Source organism: Ciconia boyciana, chromosome 4 (genome assembly GCF_034638445.1).
Source record: "Ciconia boyciana chromosome 4, ASM3463844v1, whole genome shotgun sequence".
Taxonomy (NCBI): Eukaryota; Metazoa; Chordata; class Aves; order Ciconiiformes; family Ciconiidae; genus Ciconia; species Ciconia boyciana.
The window spans coordinates 71,978,010-71,997,708 of NC_132937.1; the positions used below are offsets into that span (position 1 = coordinate 71,978,010).

The following is a 19,699-nucleotide window of genomic DNA, read 5'->3' on the forward strand; positions in this document are numbered from 1 at the left end:
CCCTCAAAACGTCTGTAGTATGTACAAACAGTGGTGGAATTTTTCCAGCATATGGGGATACACAACTTACAAAGCGTTGCTCCCTTTACTTCACCCAGGTATGCTACTGTAAAGCTTCAATAGCTTTGCATCAGAGAAGACCAGCCAGGCAGTTCTGACTGACCCATCAATCCCCTTCTAGGCAGATCACAGATTTACCTTCCCACCTTACTCTCTTTTCTCCTGTTTCTCTTTGCACTCAGGCAGGCAGTTATAGGAAGAACATGCTGTGCTGCATCACAGTTCTGAGGTTTTATGTTTGATGGTCCTTATGTGTCCCTGAATTGGAATTGCATCTGCTGACCAGAGGCAACTTATTTTTACAGGATGATACAACTACCTGGGTAACTCTGTGACTGCCAGTTAAAGCCATTAATTTTTCTTAATCCTGTTTATCCTCTTACTAGTTACAAAAGTGTGCATCAGAATCATATTTCTTCCAGCATCATTAAGGGTGTCACAGCCTTCAGTAACTAATTACCACAGATTGAAGCCAATAACACAGGTGACTCCAGCAGTAATTTTTGGAAATGATGGTTCTGAGAGGAACCTGTGATGGATCATGGTTTCTTCTCCTGTGGCAGGTTGTGTCATTAAGCCTATGTAATCAAGGTGGAGAAACATGCTACATTCCACAACATTTTATACATTTTATTTGTATGCAAATAGTGGGAGTTGCTTAGGAGCACACCTAGAATGATGGAAGGGGCAGGGCCTTGCAAGCCAGAATTTAAACCATTATGTGTCCAAGATGCTAGATTGATTGCATTTTCATGGAGATGGCTTAGCACCCTTAACACAAACCAGCCATTAAACCACTGGGAGAGTCAGCTGACTCTGGGCAGACCTTCCAGCAGAACAGTCTCATGATGTATATGTTGGGTCACACATGCTCATGGCACAAGTGGGAAGTCTGTCTCAAACTGCCCGATTGCACATTGCCTGCATTTTAAAGTGAAGGTGCAGGTAATAATCCAACCTGTTCCATCCTGGTCCTGGACTGCATCCCCAGTGGCTGTTCTATGTGGCATTGGACAAACAGCAGAGCTCTTCAGGAGAGAATGACTTGTAGGGCCATTGCTGTACACAGTCAACAGTGTGTCTGATAATTTAATTATTGCGAGCTGCCCCTCCCCATCTGTCACTTTTGTAGTGAATCATCAAGGAAGGATTAAACTGATTAAACTGAGCAATCTGCTGGAAGCTTTTGGTCTTTTGCAAACTGCACAGCATTATGTATACTGTAGAAGAGCATTTCCTGCATACTTCCAAAATCTTTCCCAAAGTAACCACCTCTTTTCAGAGAGTCTATCACTGATGGATTGCAGCAAGCCAGGAGAACAGAAATGTTTAAGTCCTTGTAGTCTTTCAGGATTTCTTTTAGCGTATTAACGCCAGTCGTGTCCAAAAATGAGATGGAAGAGCAATCTACAACAAGGGCTTGGAAATCAATTTGCTTAGGAACTAGTTGCAGAGTGGTTTCTCCAATGCCCAGTCCATTAGCAGTTGTGTGATCTCCCTTTTTCAGATGCTGCTTTTCCATCTTCTCACATTTCTTCCTTCTAGCAGCTTCTAGGTTAGGATCTAAGTTAGTCAATCTGTACAGAGACTTTAGGAAGTAGTTTCTATTTGCATAGTAAAGTGGGGCCTCAAAACGGAATATTTTGACCTTTGAAACAGAAGAGAGATTTTCATATTCTAAGTCATCCTCATAAAAGCTGGTGTCTTGGATCTGACCAAGCAGGGCTGTCCGTGGCCGCTGCGTACGAACAACAATGCATAACATGGAGAAAACAATGCCAACCAATAACCCTATTTCTGTGCTGATCAAGGCAGACGCAGACATGGTAACGACCCAAACAAGTGTGTCCACCTTATTCACATGGTACCGTGCTGGCACATCTCGGAACTTCCTCAGGGCTCCTCGGAGGCTGACAATGATGATACAAGCCAGGACACACTTCTGCAAGGAGTAGAAGAGAGGTGCCAAGAAGAGCAGCACCAGCAAAACCACCATTGCACTAATTACTCCAGAGACTTGAGTCTGGCAGCCTGTAGATGTTTTGACGAGTGTTTTTGCCAGAGCTGCACTCGTTGCAAAAGAGTGGAAGAAAGAAGGAATGATGTTGCAGAACCCCACAGCAAACATTTCCTGATTGGCTCGGATGGTGTAAGCATATTTCTTGGCACACATTTCAGAAAGGGATACAGTGAAGACAAAGCTGACTATGGCAAGAGGCAAAGCATCTACAGCGACTTTGAGCATTAAGTTGAAATGTGGTACCCTGGGGGGAATAAATCCTGTTGGAATAGCTCCAGAAACACTGGATCCATACACTTCATTTAACTTCCCGTAGTGTGACACCAGTGTTGCCACAACAATAACTACCAGCTCTGTGGGAAGAGGAAATTTCAGCTTATGCTTATATCGATCTCCCAGTTCCTTAGCAGTGACCAGCACCACGATACAAATGGCACTTGTGATGACATCACAAAGGTTAGCCTGAGAAATGTTCCGGAAAATGTTAATCCAGGTAATAACAAGCATCCCATGTCCTTGACTACGTGGGATTTTTATTCCAATCAGATACTTCACTTGAGCAGTTAAAATGGTTAAGGAAGCACCAGTTGCAAAGCCATCTAGTACAGACTCAGATAGGTACATAGATACGAAACCCAGGCGAAAGATTCCCATTAGAACCTGAGGAGACACAGAAAAAAAAAGAAAAAAAAAAGATGAGCCTTTAATGGTGCTGCAAATAATTAAGTACAGATGGGAGAGAACTAGCTAGAGGCAAGTAGCATTTTGGTATTTGAATCTTAAAACAGGAATTATCCTTTGATGTTTCCAGTCTGCTTTTAACACATGCTATTCCTTTTACTGTTGTGGGATACTACAAAACCAAGAAGTGAATGAGGAGTTTGAGACAGGGTAAATCAAACATTGGTCTGAAGTGGTTTGTCTGAGTTTTATTTCCTGTGCAAAAGAGCAGTGGATCCAAAAGTGCTTCTGTTATACCAAAGCCAATTTTCTTTTTTCCTTTCTTAAAGTGAATAAAGTTAAAACTTACGGCCATTGCTTTGTAAACAGAACTTGAATGACAACAGCTAAGTTCCCTACTTCAGTGGCACTGTTACATGAAACAGTTTTTAATTTTAGCCCTATGAACAGAAGGGAAAGTGGAGCACAGACAGCCTTTGCGGCATGCCTAAGGTCAGAAGTTGCAGAAGAGCTCACAAACTTTCCCAGATCCCAGGATACTGTCCTTAACTAGTTGCTTCTCCTTCCTTTGATGGCTTTGGAAAATACAGCTTCACAAGGGCATTTTGTTGTTCATAAATGTGACCTGAAATTTCTTAGTAAACAGGAAGATAGCTAGCTCTTTCTTAATTCATATATAAATAGGTAAGTATGTTCATCGTGCTTCCATGTTATCTCGATATCCTTGTGACAGGCAGCACGTTGGTAAATCTCAAAGAGTCCAGCACAGCCATTGTCAGAAAAGTAGGTTAGTCAATCTATTTCCCCTCTTATCCTTTCTGCTTCTGAATTGTCTTTGGACAGCAGTTTGGTACAACATAATAGTACCCACTAGCAAAACACTGAGCAGCCCATTCTGAACCCGTGTAGAAGCAGGTGAGTGGGTCTGCACCTTTATTAAGGTATCTAGGGAAACAGAATTATTTCTTCATTGTTGAAGTACATGGCTACCTGTGAATTTCCCTCATGGTAAGATCTGTATTGGATTCATGGTCCCATGAAAGCAGCAAGGCCAAGAGGCAGTAGAGTATCAAAACAATGTTAATGGTCTTGCAGAAGACTCTTGTTTTACCTGTGCTTGCTAATAGCTAAGAAAACTGCCTACCTCATGCTTTCTCTGAGTTGCCTACAGTTAGGCTTCGTGGAGAAAACAGTCCAAAGTCATTCAAGTGAACTGATGCTGCATCTCTTATTGAAAGAGAGTCAAACCAAAGCTTAGGTCATGCAAAGAAGCTTTAGGAACTTCATACCTTGCCTCTGGATGTCAGCAACCACTTACCTGATACACTCCAGCCACAAATGTCAAGGCTGTAGCAATGCCAATAGCGTAGCATTCTTTCCCACACTCAACATTCATCCCTGCAATTGTAAGGTTGAAGGCAGTGGTGTTGGATTGACTGTCATTCTGCAGAGAGCCATCACCCAAGGCTGGTGGGGCATCATCATTCAAGTCAAACCCAGCCAAGAGAAGTTCTCGGTCCACTACTTGTCCTACCATTAAGCTTATCAAGCTGAAAATGCCAACTGAGACATGACGGGATGTGCCCATTAAGAAATAGATGATGTTGGCAAAGAATGATGTATAAAGACTATAAATGGGCTTCAGACCTGCCAGCAGTGAGTATGCGATTGCTTGGGGCACCAAAATGATCCCAATCACTAACCCAGACATAACATCCCCCCAAATGTACTCTTTGCACTGGTATTTGGGAAGCCATCGTAAAACAGGAAGGAAGTCCATGACAAAGTTCTTCAGCTTCTTTGGGGTGCAGGAGCAGCTCCTCCTCAGCTTAGCTAGCATGACTTCTTTCCTATTAATCTTGACACGAGTCTTTCTTTCCATGAGAAAGCAGGAGGTGCTGTTTTCCATCCTGGTAGCCTCAAGTGGTCTTTCCATTGTCCCAGTGTTTACTTCATGTGTGTGTTCCTGCAATGTGAAGAAAATGGCTGTTAGGTTGCAGTTCATGAAGTTTTTTTTAGCAGAGATGCTTAACACTGAAAGTTTATCACCTGATTGTGCTTTTAAGGAAGCATCATCCCAACAAGAACACCACCACAGGGCTCCAGTGACACATAACACTAAGAAATAAATCTGCAGATTGAACCCTTTCTTGCAGACATTTAAGAGTACATTTGGTTGAATCCAGTTTGTTTTACTAAGAGTTAAATTAGTCATTTCTTTGTACAACAAATATTTCCATCAGCTCTTCCAAATGCTCCATCATAGAGACCTCTGTGATCAGAGGCAGCACTTAATGGTGTGAAATAAACATATACTAGTAAGGTAGGCTATGGTCTTTCTAATAGTGCATCCTGTAGTCATTGGTGTGGAACTCACATGTGGTATAGTGATCTGTCACTGCAGCTGTCCTCAATGCACAAGAGAAAGATTTTGCTAGTAGAACCTGCAAAGCAGAGTTTTCTGAAGAGCAACAATTTAGTCTTATACAAAAATGTGTACACAAACCATTGATGGACTCTTAGAAGCTGCTACGTAGCATGAACCTGTTGAATTTTAGATTGTTTTGATGTGCAGCTTCTGTTAATTAATAAGCATCTCCTCACAAATACCACTTTGGCAATGTATGGACCATGCACCATGATGGAATCTGTTACTGTCTCAGAAGAGTGCTACATGTTAGTATTTTCGGGTTTAAACCCATAGTTACCCTAGCTTTGCTCTCCAGGGAACAAGATATAACAAGTAATTCTGTGGGCAGTAGAACAAACACAGCGGTGCTTCCTATGGTTCTCCTGCATGTCAGTTTTCTGATCCATAAAGACTGGGAAAATTTGTATTCTCCAGGTGGAGGTGCTTTTGGTGTCTCTTGCCTCTATGAACGCAACTGTTTTCACCAAACTCAGTCTCTGCATTTTTGCTCAGTTGTCAAATTAAGTTGAAATTAGCTTAGTGCTAATCATTTGGGAGTAGATGGGGACATGACTAAGAGGCAAAACAGTGTAACATGCAAGTGCCCTACCTTAAACAGTTTAAAAATAAAAACAGGAGCAGGAAGGTGGAAGATGTCAAACAGACTATGCCAAGTGGCAAATCCTGTCTTCTGGTTTGCAGTGGAAAGAAAGAAGACACTTCCAGAGTGGATGCCCATATATATGTACTGGGAATGACTCATTGACCTAGAAGAAGTGAGTATGTGCTAGTACAACAGCACACAGAATCTCTAGGAAAGAAGAACTTCTCAAGTGCAGCCTCTCCTAGTGTCATAAACAGCCAGATCTCTGCAACAAAGCTTTTTGGTGCCAGGTGTGACATTGCAATATAATGTCAAAGCTTGTCTTCATTTACAAGTAAAAGCTGTTTCTTTCCTCTTTCAGTATCTAGAGACAGAAGCCATACCCATCAGTTTCCTAAAACTTGAAGTACACTCACTGGCACAGTATTCTGTTGGTACATTTTAATGATTTTAATAGTTAATAGTACGTTTAGTGACAGAAATCATAATTCTCTGTGTAAATTTCATACTTTTTTATTTTGTTAAGAGTATTTTGATTTGTTAATGTTTGGTAACACCCAGTTAAAGTGTAGAGTTCCAAGATGAGAAAAAACAACAGGCTTATGAGTCCAACTGTAAGCATAACTGATAAGAAAAGAATAGATTACCAACAGCCTGTAAGCTTTTGATCTGTAGCACTCCAAATAGAGGGTGGCTTATTATAAAGTCTTCTGTCTATCCTGCTTAGAAATTTTTTTCAAGTTTTTAACAAATACCTTTTGCCAGCAAATTGAAAACAATAAGAAGATATGTATCTGTAACTAGTGCAAAAGTCTTAGACAAGTTCCCAGGTATTATTTTAAATGACACAGAGTGATTTCTAAGGCCATGGAAAGTTTAACCACAACTTGAAACAGGATGTTTAAGTGTTACAGGTACATAATTCATAATTTGGTAAAAGGCAGAAAAGAGATTCTTGTTAGAGATGTGTGGATTGATTGTCCAAGTTGAAAATGACCTGCATAGTAGTCTAAATATATTTTAAAAAATCAGTAGATTTCTGTCTATCCCAATTACTTTAAGCAGTTTTTAGCTCCCACTGTGTAAGTTTCTTGATGTTTGTAAGTAAGGTTTATTTCCATCATAAGGGAAAATTAATTACAATTTAATGGAATTATTTAGAAAGATTGATGGCTATTTTTTTATCAGTAATGCCAAATTTACTTTAGACTCTAATGTACTGCATGGTTATGCTAGGCAAGATCTGCTTGGATGGGAAATAGGTTGGATCTAGTCTTTGTTAGAATGCAAAGGTGAGAGAAAAGATAAAAGAAGTTACAACACCAAGAGGAATACTTAAGAGCATATGATTAAAGTCTACCAAATACAGAATGCTAGCTACTGTAATAAAAGACACTAATTTTTAAGATGCAAAACACCAACACTTCCTGTCTTACCTGAATTACCTTGGAGAGTGAGAGGCTTGTGCATGAGGACAGCAAGTCCTATTTGAATGCCACCCACTTCTTAACAGCCAAGTTAATTCAGACAGCCAAGAAATAAATGCAGTGCCCTTGTTCTACATACTTAAGAGCTAGTGGGCAGCTTACTATCCAATGAGTGCTTTTGATAGGCTGCATAAAAAAGATTGCATTGGCTTCTGTACACTAGGCTCATATATTTAATTGTACAGTTGCTGTCTGCCTCTCTCTAAACTCACACAATTTACTTGCAAGTAAATTTGTATTTACAAAAAAAACCTATTAAAATTCACACATATGCATTGCCTGTGCAGCTTCCTGAGGGCTGATAATAGTTTTTAATACATAAGATTATTGGAATATAATTTCTCTGGAAATCGGTTAAGAGATCTTGTGTATGAATGATAATTTAGTAATATATCTCAGCTGTACTGCCTTACTGGATAATCAGAATAGTAGCTTTTTGTAAAAGCCAACAAAAAAAATGTAGTATTATAAAGCATGTATCTTTTCAGCACTTTTGAATGCATTTTAGACCAAGGTAAAAAAAACCTTCCTGGTGGAATAAATACATTCAAGCTAAAACACAGCCACATGCTGACAGGAGGTCAGTTTCTTCAGTTCTTTTTTCTCCTGAAAATAAGGGTTTCCTTCTTGTAAATAACCATTTATTCTGCTAGATACATTTTCAGAATCCATGTCAAATGACCATGCTAGCTGTAAAACATTCAGCTCTAAAACGAGGTGTTATTGGTTTCCAGAAACTGTTAATATTTAGCATTTAATTGTTGCTTTTAGAACATAGTAAAGCCACACCAAATAATGGAAGGGACATTGTTACCAGCAAAATATTTTTCAGCTGTGTAACCCAAGAATTCTCAGGCTGTGATGCCTGTAGCTCAGTAATAACTCACTTGCTTCACCTGAAGAAAATGGGATTCCACCATAGCTGCATGCTATCCCCTGTACGTTTGTGCAGCCTAGCAGAGAGCTGAGAGCTTCCAATGCTCTTGCCATCTGCAAAGACAGAAGGGTGGAGAGCAGATCTGTCTACTCCTGTGCACGTGAGTAGACTCTGGCCTTCTGATTCTGGCACTGAGATACAACACCATCGTTCCACAGTGGTAACACTCGAGTGATATTCAGGAGCCCTAGTGGTGTCAGTAAATAGATTCCTCTACTAGTTTGCCAAACTGACCCATTTTCAGCTCAGCCCATACTAAGTGGTTTATAAGAAAAGGGACTGCCCCTATTTCAGGCTCTCCCTCACCCCCCAGAGTTTCACAGAACATGATGTTTGCATTTTATTCAAGTGAAGGCTTCCCATCACTTGCTGAAAGACCTGTTCTTAGCAGGGATGCGCAGATGAAGCAGCATATAGCCTAGAACATGTCTATCCATTACATTTGACTTTGGTATTGGAACATTCTCAACTGTTTAATACAAGTGAAAGTTACTTGCACGCACATTCATATACACGTGTATAATCCATCTCACTACAATGAAAAGTAGTCTTGGTTATTTTTAATTGTATTTTGATGTTTGGAATCTTCACACTTAAGTTTTTTCAAGTTGCGCTTGACCATATGAGCAAAAGCAGAAAGCTTTTGTTTTCGCTGCTTGAGTAGAACAACTGCCTGAACCACTCCTTTCAGGTTAAATGCAGTGACTCAGTTTATCTTGTGAAAAAGAGAAACAAAGCAAAGAACCATTCAAGCCAAACAAACTGCTGACTTTCCAGCTGGCCTTAGTCCCACCTTTCTTCCTGTCTTTCACCATGCCACTGACCTGACAAAATCTCTCTGCAGGGGGGGAAACATTCATCACGACATGTTCAGTGGGATTTCTCTTTGCAGATTCCTTGGCAAGCAGTTTCTGCTGGTACACATATAACCATTCTGGCTGGATGAGTTGTTCTTTGTGAAACAGCACAACCCCAAAAAACTTGATTCTGATGCATCCTTTTGTCTCCCCATCCTGATTGTCCACCAGAAAATCTGAAGCTGTATCTCTAGAAAGCCCAAGAGGGAGTAGGCAGGGTGAGCCTGCCTCTCGATGCTAAGGAGATCTCTTAAATGCTGTATTTGGGACAGAAGTCAGACAGCGTATTACAACTCCATACTAGAATCACTCGCTCTTGCTGAAACAGTGATTGCAAGTGTAAGTTAGGATAGAGCCCTTTATATAGATTGAGCCAAGTGATGCTTGCAGTTTTCTCTATGTTCAAACAATGAAGAATCAGCTAAAAACTAATGTGGGAAGAGTAGGTTTTGTATTTATCATCTGAAGTTTCATAGTATTTTTGTTGCAAAAATCACAGAAAAATATGAGAGACATGAGTTTAGCTAAGCATTTGATTTAAAACACTTGTAGGTGCTGAGTTAAACTGTTCATGTTTGTTACTCATCTTTCATACCAGGAACATTTTCTGCCTGTAAGAAGACTCTCTTGGTCTCTAACAGCTATGACTATATTACTATTCTGGTTTTGAGCATTTACACAGTTTTGAAAAAAATCCCTTGTTAGCCTCATTTACGGTGCATAGATTCAATGTACAGAGGTGTGTTATGCTTGCAAACCAGACTTTTTTCAAAGGAGGGTACCCAGAAGCTCTGCCCCAGTGCGTGCTGACCCTTCCTGGTGGCATAAAAACCTGAGCCAGCAATTGGTTCTTTTGACAGATGTGGTGAAGACATTTAGTCTGTGGGACCTGACTAGTCTGAAATAAAATCCCCTGAAATGCATATAATATAATACAATACTGCTTCAGCACCTGCTGCTTTGATTTATTAATCTGCTTTTGTTGTGCAGAATTACTTAGAAATGTCAACCTAACCTGTGAGTTTTAGAAAGGATCAACTGACAAAACAGAACAAGTGAAACGAATGTTTCTCCCTGTCTTGCACAAGCTATGGTATTTTCAGCTTTAGAGCACCAGGACCTAGATGTACTTGGAAGCAGACTTAAGCAAGGTGCCAGCAACCAAAAACGTTTATTTAAACACTGACCTAGCAAGGTTTCAGGCTATAGGCAAAGAACATCGCAGTGCTTTTTAGGAAAATTATGTGAAACTTGATGGGCTCAGTTAGTCTTTTACTATGTCTGGGCAAAATATTGTGGCTTCAAAGCATTTTCCTGTTGAGTTTCAATGTTACGCTAATCCAAAAGTGAAAGAGGAAAAAATTTTACAGTTTATTGGTCTTTATGAGTCAGGAAACCCAGAACATTAGTCCACGTCCTCTGCAAATTAACACTGCTATACTAAGGAGTTATTCTGAGAGTCAAGCAATCTTTTAGGTTTGTGTATTTCTAATTAAAATCTCCAATTCACAACTTCTACTTCCAACTATAAATTGATCTAGGATTTCCAAGGCAAGTTAGGCTCTTTTTCAAATGCCTGCATTCACCAGCAGCTGTGATTCAATTCATATTTTCCCAAGGATTCTCAGCCCAGTGTCCCAGTCAGTAAGATGACAGCCACCGACATGTAACAATCCCAGAGGTGATGAGCAGGCTACAACAGAACTCACACAGTCAGCCAGCAGCTGTTGTTAAAGCTGGCCCATCAGATCATCTTTGGGAATGATTAGACCTTGGAAATAAGTTATCAAATAGTTTAACTGGTTCTCCTGGGACTGGTTTTGTTCAGGTGTTCCAGAACGTGCTGGTCAAAATATCGGCATGCACTCGAAGGCAAGACAGCATTATTCTTTTGGAGAGTCCTAGGGCATGACCACTAAAAAGGCATTTTCTGTGGGGTCAAAGAACATTCCTAAAAATCAGACTTCTTGCTTTTGGAAAGGTAGCTGGTCCAAAGTGAAAGTCTTTTTTTTAAAACAAGCTTTCAAGACAGCTTTCCAAGACCTTAGTTGTCAGTCACAAAGCTTAACACTAAGCTGTTTTCTGCCCCTTGGTTTTGCTGGACTTTGTTTAGTCACATTAAGCTGTTGTAGAGACAAACAAATTGATATCCCATTCTCATGTTTTCTCCTGTTGCCTTCCTTGGTATCTTGGGTTTGCTACACGCAATAAGGACTATATTTTGGAAACCTTCTTTCATATTTAATCACTAAGAAAGTGCTCAGTTTTAATAATAATTTAATACTTTGAGAACCAGATAAGCTTCATATAGGCCACTTTTCTTAAGTACAAATAAAAACTAGCCAAATGGCTGGTCTTGAACTCTTAGGCCAGGGTTTGCAGGAAAGATTACTTCCATACCAGTTGCCACTGAATAAATGTTTTAAAAACCTTTGCCCAGTATCTACCTTATTAGCAATATTTATGAAGAACAGATTAATGACAAAACTTAAAAAGCAACACCAGTGTGCAAAATAAATGAAAAGAGGCAGTTTTGCACCTTTGAAAACAGGCAAAGAACAAATAAGTTCAGAGGTGTGGGAGGGGAGGCAAATCTCTTACCTGGATAGCTTTTTGACAGGAATGTTCAGCTGGTTTTGCACGTTGGAATGAATGGAAGTCTTCAGTCAGGCATTGCTCTGTTTGCATAAAGGATAATTATTAGCTAAATATTCCTCAAGGGAAGAATGGGTAGTTATGGAATGTTGAGCTTGCTGCTTGGTAGTGTGTTGTCACTTGTACCGCTCTGAGAACTGGGATATATATGCAGCACTCGCTGAGGATTTGAGTTTAAATAATGCGTAAGATTATTAATTAACTAACACTGATCCAAAAATTATGCTGAGTTCAGGCTAGCACATCTCTGACCTTTGAAGCTTCTTCTCATCTGAGATTTGATCTGGTTTATGCATCCTCATATAGCATTAGCTTTTGATTTTACCTATTCAAGGTATAAGAATAGAACTGCAGTCTTGCCTGAGATTTGTGCATTTTGCAGGCTGCAATAACTACTGGTCTGCTGAGAGCATAGGATAGGACTGCTGGAGGTCAGAGTTCCATTCCTATATGTCAGCGCATTCAGATCACAAGATCTCTGTTGCTGCTGTGTAAACTGAAGACTGTAAAATGTAGGCAGATCAGCAGGACAAAGACTGACTTTCTGTTCATTTTTTGTGAGGTATATGAATGACCAAGTCCCCTCTCTCTTACCTTAGCTCTTTGGATAGGTGCAGACCTATCCAAATGACAAATAATCATCCATCTCCTCGTCTCGACAAAGGTGATAGGTAATGCTTAATGGTTACTAAGGAGTGTAGATTAACAGATTGGGCACAAGGCCAGGACTCACAGGAACTGCATTCAGTTGGCCTACAATCTAAGGGATGAGGAGATGTGTATGTTTCTCAGCCAAGGAAGAACACGAACATGCATGTGATAAGTATCTGAGATAGGAGGTGTGAGGCTGAAAAAGGCTGTGTTGCTGGATAGACAAAGATGGTTTCTCCTTCCCTGCAGGAGTGCTTGCAGGGGGGTGCAGTGCACAAGCATGTCTACAGAGGGCCAGGTTCCAACATCGTCTTTTATCCCAGTGCAAAAAGTTGTTTGCTGCTCTTTAAAAATAAAAAGAAAACATGAAAATTATGGAAATGAAAAGTCAAAACACCAACATGAGGGTGGAAGGGAAGCACATCTCACCTCTGTGATGCTAAACTAGTCATGGATTCTTAAAACTACTGGCTGTTACTAAGAACTCAAACTTGGTGACAGTAGTTGTGACATTCCAATCCCAACAGCTAAAGAAGGTCATTTAAGTCTTAGTAAAATCCTCTTTCTTGCCCCTTTCCTGTAGAAAGTCTTGTCAAGCATTCCTGTACCTTTGCCATTCCCAAGATAGTTCTTAGAATAAAAGGGAAGCAGTAATGCGCTAATTTGCATAATGAATTTTGCGCACTGGTGGCAGTAAGGTAGTGCATCTTTTTGGTCTTGTGCGCCACAGGATAGAAAACGGCTTTATTGCTTCTGTTAATTTCTTTTCAGGCCTGCGGTATTTCTTTCTTGAAGATAAAATGACTTAAACTCAGTCTCTCAAATTTGTCCTTTCATCCATTTTACTACCTAATTCTTAGAACCAAGACTCACCTTCTCTAATGACCTCTTAAAATGTGCATGATGTCTGCTTTGGGACCAAAGTGAGCTTGCCTACTCTGTTCTCCCTTACAACATGTTTCCAATATTTGGAAACTCTGCAACTTCTAGTATTTGCAATCCTGGAATTTGCAGAATAATTGGGTTTTACCCCACTTGACATTTTTTTGAAAGAGACCTCTCTGCATTTCTCTCCAACAGCACTTTTCCCAATATCAGGCTCCTAAGAGTACTACAGGATGTTCAGGTTATCACTTGACCCCTACTGTATAGAGTCGGTTGTAACTTTGCTTTGCCTCAAGCTAGCCTAAAAATAACACTTCCTGAAATTTTAAAAGAAAGAAATGTCAAATTATAATTTTCAAATATGTGAACGCTATTTAGGCACAGCACCATTCAAATGAGGCTAAATATCTCTGGACAGGACAATTCCACATTGGGAAAAAAGTGACAAAATGAAGCAGTCTCTTCTTCTGCCTCTAGGACTTGTGAAAATAATCTAGTTTTGAAGAAACTACATTTTATGATGAACAAGCTTTACATAACATAGAGAAGTACTGACAGCAGAAGGTTCATCAGTGCTTTAATTATGGAGATGCTGTTTCACACTCCATAGCATGAAGCCATTCATCAAGGCTTCAGACCAACAATAATTTCTGAGTGGGCAGCTCCTGGCATCCTGGTTGAGTTCCACTGACCCTAACAAAGCAGGACTAAGCTCTAAAAGGACTGCCTTTCCATGTCAAATGCTCAATTGTGTATTTAAGAAACAATGGTAATTGGCCAAAATAACCAAAAGACATGCTACAATGAAACACCTATGTTTAAGAATAGAAACTTCATTTTAAAAAAAAAAAAAAATTACCATTGACCAGTAATTGAGAGTTTACAGATTATTTTCCTTTGTGTGACTTACTATTTATCCTTATGAACAGATGACTAATATTAACTGGATAAAGAACTGTAAAAGGTTAAAAGCAAAATCTACCTGAAAGTATTTATGAAATAAATGCTGTAAAGAGATAAAATATATTTGGCTTTGTTGGCACATTTACTTGAGGATTTCAGAAGATTTCAGAACAATTCACGGCATTACTACATACCATTCATATCTGGTAATCTAATTATATACTTAAAAAAATAATGCTAAATTAGCCATACGGGGAAGGTTAAAAGTGTTTACTGGGTTACAATCCGTAACATCAGATCTTCAGAAGTACATAGTGCAAATGTAATAGCCTTGTTCTTCCTTCTGTGCAAGTGTTTGAAGTTCATAAATTCAGTGAATTATAAAAAACACTTAAGCCTAATGTCTGCATTATTTAAAATGCCCTCAAGCCTCAATTAGTCTACGATTTACCTTTATACCATAGTGACCAGGTGATGTGCCTAAAAAGCACGTTTGGTTGTGTGCAATAGGAAAGATGGGAGCACTAAAAATAAGCATCCACTCTTTTAAAAGCCTCTATGTGCTATGCCTAACATTCCTTCTCTAGCTGTGGCAAGTGTCCAGTGCAGCTGAAAATGGTGTGTATATGGGAGGGGAGAGACATGTTATTGATTAGCTTTTTTTTTAAAAAAATAATCTTCTGTAGTCCCTGCTGCAGGAGAAACTCTGGGATCTTCAAAGTTCAGTGCAAATGTATATATTCAAAACTGAGTAAGACTGTCCTTTATTATGAATCCCTCCTTCTGTTTCCCACCACAAACACAGAACCAATTGATTAGCACTTACCAAAGGCACAACGTAGCTGCAGTAGTTCCACAACAGATTTCTTATCAGCACACAGTAGCACAGTTCCTCAGGAGCACAGCTTTCTACAAGAGTAGATTAGAAAGTCTGTTGTGATATAGTTTAGGTCTGTCCAATGATATTACTCCAATGGTGTTTACAATGAGATAACATAAATAAATAGTAGCACTGGAAAAAATCTTTGTCCTGTAGAGTGTAATTACAGGTAGAAGATAAGCTTAAAATCATTACATTATAGGGGCTGGTAATCTCTGCCTTCTTACTCATCCCTGCTATTCTGTTTTAATAGAGCCAGTTGCACTATGTGGAGGTCAAATAGAAATGCAGTCCTGACTTAGCTTTAACAGTTTCAGGGGTTTAGTATACTTACTTCAATTAGACAAAAAAATACTCTAATGTGTTAAATGAGATTAGGATAGGCAGCGTGTGGAACTGTCCTTACACACAGTGTTGAGCTGTCCATGGTAATTAATGGAGTTGTGTCCTTTGAAAAAGGATTTTTATTAAAATACATCATGGAGGGGGCTTGGGTAATAAATCTTATGTCTAGGAAGACTTTACATACCTTCAGCTGCCATTGAGTGTAAAATGTCTGAGCTTGTCTGCCTCATAAACAAAACTGCCTGTTGTTTCATCCCTAAACAGCCAGAACTGTGGAACCTGAGCCTGCTTATTGATTGCTTTAGGATGAACGTTACTACTGATATTTGTAAATCTTAGAGGCAAATTTACTGTAGCAAGGATAGTCTCTCAGGAATACTGAAGCTTCTTCTCCCATTCCTTGCATTCGTGTGTAATCTTAACTGGATATTCAAAACCCATTACCGTGTGCAAAGAAAACAGAGGATTTCTTACTGCATTGTGAGGTAGATTTTCATGTTTCATAAGCACAGAATATAATGCACTTTTATACTGAAAAGGGAGGTATTCTTTATATTAGTCGAAGTTGTTTGGGATGCGGGAGGAAAGAAGAAGAAAGGGTTATACATGAACATGAAGACCATGGAGTTGAAGAGCTGTCACTGCCGTATTTAATAATACATCACTACCCTAAATTGTAATGCCAAAACCAGGTTCAGAATAGAATTATCAGCTCTCTGTTTGGAGAGACGTGTAGGTTTGCATCTCATTGAAAACTGTCTATAAATGCAATTCGTTAGTTTTACCTCCTTAATTGTAAGAGGTTTTGCTATATTTTACATTCAAGAGCCAAGAGCAGACACTGGGATGCCATTTAAAGAGCTGCTCTTTCCAGATTGGGTTATAGTGCTCATTTGTCACTTCTGAAATACTCAGAAACTATTCGTCACAAAGATCCTGCAAGATTAAGAGCAAGACAGTGGATGACATTCATTGTGCCTTTTCACCATCATAAGTTATTAAACATCAGTAAATTAGGAAATGAACTCGGTGTCATTTAGTGAAGACCTCTTCTATTTTTCGTTTTGCAAATAAGTGATGTATTCAAGTTAGACATACAGTTGCCTGTGGGCAGGCAAGGACTGATACAGAAAGACACACCTGAAAGTACATCTGCCATGCAAATAGATCCAGGAGCAGCTGGACTTCGTCAGACAGCATGTGCTATCTGTACTTCAGACATTAGAGAAGTACATCAGCTGAGAAGTCTAGCTGCAAATCTTCACACCTTCAGTGTTTAGCTCCATGTTTTTCTTTTCTTAGACCGTTTGTTAGTTGTCCCATTACACACTCCTCAATACAGGTATCACCAAGTGGAAACAACTTTTGAGAACCATAAGATGGAAAAAGTTAAACACCTGATAAAAGTAGCACACTGTGCATTAATGCAAAATTTCAGGTCCAGTTACAGCATGTGAGTGGAAGCTATGAGCAGCCTGAGTGCTTGCAAGAGGTACAGAGCAGACTAAGTAGAGCATTTTTTAATTTGGTTCTTGTTGCATGTTTAGCAGCAGGGAGGACAATCATTTAAACTCTTTTTTGTGATATCACACAACAGTAAATAAGCTATGTCCTGTGCTATAGTTGGATTCACATACTTTTGGACTATATTTCCCCATACAGCTAACAGGCAAAAGAATAGAAGGGGCATAAACAGAAAATAAAGACGTGAAAATGAAGGAGTGAGAATAATAGTACTGTGAAATGAAACCAGTAAGTCAAGTATGTACCATGGAGACTTGTTACTGAAGGTACAGTATTAGGGTGGGTGCTTGAATTAGAATGCTGGATGCATACAGAGAACAGTTCTGCTGCTGCTTGGAAAGAAAAGTTCAGTGACAGCTTTCCCAGGCAGTGCCAAAAGGAGTTATGTGCTTGAAGCGAGCTAGTTTTAGCACTTGGTCATCATTCCTCTTCCTTGTGCATCTGAAAAGTCACCTTTTAATCTTCATTATGGATTTAGTCTCCCTATCTCCTCTTTCCAAAACCATTGCTTATAGATGACATTATTTGGAGTTCCATCATCAAGTACAGCATAAAACCACAATGAACATTTTACTTGTAACCATGTGTTATGCAGGAGGAAATCACTTCCATACATCAAACTCAGAAAGAAAGGTGTCCTCTAGCAGCCCAGCTCACATGTAGTGACTGAGCCTACCTTTCAGTCACTGACTGAGCCTTTAAATTTGTAGTGAAGAATCAGTCAAAAAGCATTTCCTGCTACTGGATTTGCCTTATCATTATTTGATTAATTCCCTTCATAAATGAATGTAGACACAACAGATCACAGCAAGGGATCACAACAAGATCTTACAACAGTCTAAATTATCCATGCCTAGATGATCTGATTGGATATGTTCGCATGTCTGGAGAGGCCAGATACTAAAATACCTTATGCCTTTGCCTAAATTGCTATGCTTTCGTAGCCTGTTTCCTCTTTTACAGCTTGAATTTGTTTTAAAAGGGGGGAAGGGAGGGAGGAAGAGACACAACAGTCTAACAATATTTTCCTAGCAAGCTAACTCACCTCGGCACAGGAAGCTGTTGATGCTTTGTCTGCCTCTCTCTCTCTTCCCCCCACACACAGCACGCTCATTGCTGAAAGAAGGACTGAGACTGTGCTCACAAAAGCAGGCTGAGTAAGAAATGGAAAATCATAGGCTGTGATTAGCATCAGCTTGAAAGCATTCATTGTTTGCTTGCACTTCTGTGGATGTGAGTTTTAGCCAGATCACAACAAGGATTTTGTGAGTTGCTTTGCAAGGTAAAGGACAAATAACGCTGATTTCAAAGAGGAAAGAAGCTAATTAAGATGCTGTATAAATCAAAGTCAATTCTATTTTTACGTATTTAAAAAAATAAAAAGATTCAGCTGAATGCACAGCCTCCTGGCTGGCTTGTAGAAGAGGCAGTGATTTCCAATAAATAACAGATGTTGTATTTTGCATTTTTGAAGCCAGTTTGTTCCTAAACCACAAAGATTCATACCCATCCTTCTTTTTGCACGTGTATTATGCTGGTTGGTTGTGTGAATGGATTAACTGTGACAAGCTGTGACATCAGCAAGGGCTGGATGCTGCCTGGCTGTGTGGTTTTGTAATGCATCCTCCCGCTATGGCTGGGCTGAGTCATCCACTCAGCTATAGGGTGAGTGAATTACGTGTAGCATGGGCCCAGCATGGACTGAAGTCTTTGGCATTGTGCCTCTGTGCAGAAGCTGTGCCATAATTGTAAAGCAAGCAGATTTTCAGTCCTCACTATGCAAATGATATAGCTGAGAAGCAAATGCAGAGAAGTATTAATGCTAATAAATAAACCCGGAAGTGATAACATGCTAGTTCTTTAGCCTGGGTGCAGTAGTCTTTGGCCTTGCAACTTTGAAAATGCCTCTGAATGACGTTTTTGGTCTGCAAAGCATGTGTGAAAAGCACAGGCTGTGTTTTGCCTGGGGATTGCTGGGGAGAAAGAATCAGTGTTCATGATGGTTGTTTTGGGATATGGGGATTTCATGGAAGGGAGCTGATCTATCGTACCTCTAATGATCATAGGAAGCGAGAGCAAGTGGAGCAAGAACAGGGTAGAAGCAGCTCTGGTGTGAATGAGTACCGTATTGTCAGCTTCCACTGAATTCAGAAGGGGGAAGTGTTATTTATTAATAACCCAGGAGCCTGCTGATTTCGTAGTTATCCATTAATGATCTTGTGCTTAAACCTGAAGTACCAATCTAGCAGGGTTTTTTTGGTTGACATTGACGAAACCTGGAGCAATAACTGCTGAGAAGGCAGCCTCTGGAAAGGTGAATGATAATGAGGGCTATTCTGCCCTTCATATACTCTGAGGTATCATGTCCATAGTGCTTACAGTCCCTTAGGACCTGCTTTTAAGGTCCAGGTTTTTTGAAGTACTCAGCATAACAAGAAGCTTATGTAGACGGTGCTTTTGGAGCAAACAAGGTCTTTGCAACAGCCTGAACTTTAAACTGGCTTCATTTCATTCCTCTTAGCTGCAAAAGTAAGTAAAAACCAAGGAGACAGGATCCTTTTGTGTTGTAAGAGGGACTTGGAGGGCAACAAATTGCCCTCTTGGAAAAGATAAACTTGCTGACATTTCCTATCCAGAGTTTTTGACCTTCATCTTGAAGATGCTGTGCTCACAGCTTATGTGCTTCACTGTCACTTCAACAGCCTGCTCTCCTGGCTAAAGAAATAAGGCAGTTACTTCTGAAGACAGTTCCTTCTGGAGCACCTGGTAGCAGCAAGAGTTTGAACTGGTATAGTTTATC

At 39.8% G+C, this 19,699-nt stretch overlaps 2 protein-coding genes across 6 annotated transcripts in view; one reads left to right on the top strand and one right to left on the bottom strand.

Moving 5' to 3' along the window:
- Positions 1-19,699, top strand: part of IDUA (alpha-L-iduronidase) — a 49,717-nt gene that overhangs the window by 9,203 nt on the left and 20,815 nt on the right. The gene's annotated exons all lie outside the window — the stretch shown is intronic.
- On the bottom strand, positions 1,220-11,744 carry SLC26A1 (solute carrier family 26 member 1). Its single transcript, XM_072860173.1, has 3 exons — positions 11,658-11,744; positions 4,080-4,727; positions 1,220-2,740 (listed from the first exon to the last, which is right to left on the bottom strand). The coding sequence occupies exons 1-3, from the start codon at positions 11,742-11,744 to the stop codon at positions 1,220-1,222; spliced, it is 2,256 nt and encodes a 751-aa protein (XP_072716274.1).

Coding starts and splice junctions, on each gene's coding strand:
- SLC26A1 (XM_072860173.1), bottom strand. CDS start 11,744: ATGCAAACAGAGCAATGCCTGACTGAAGACTTCCATTCATTCCAACGT. Junction 4,728..11,657: donor CCTGTCAAAAAGCTATCCAG/GTAAGAGATTTG, acceptor TTCACATTGCAG/GAACACACACATGAAGTAAA. Junction 2,741..4,079: donor TTGTGGCTGGAGTGTATCAG/GTAAGTGGTTGC, acceptor GTGTCTCCTCAG/GTTCTAATGGGAATCTTTCG.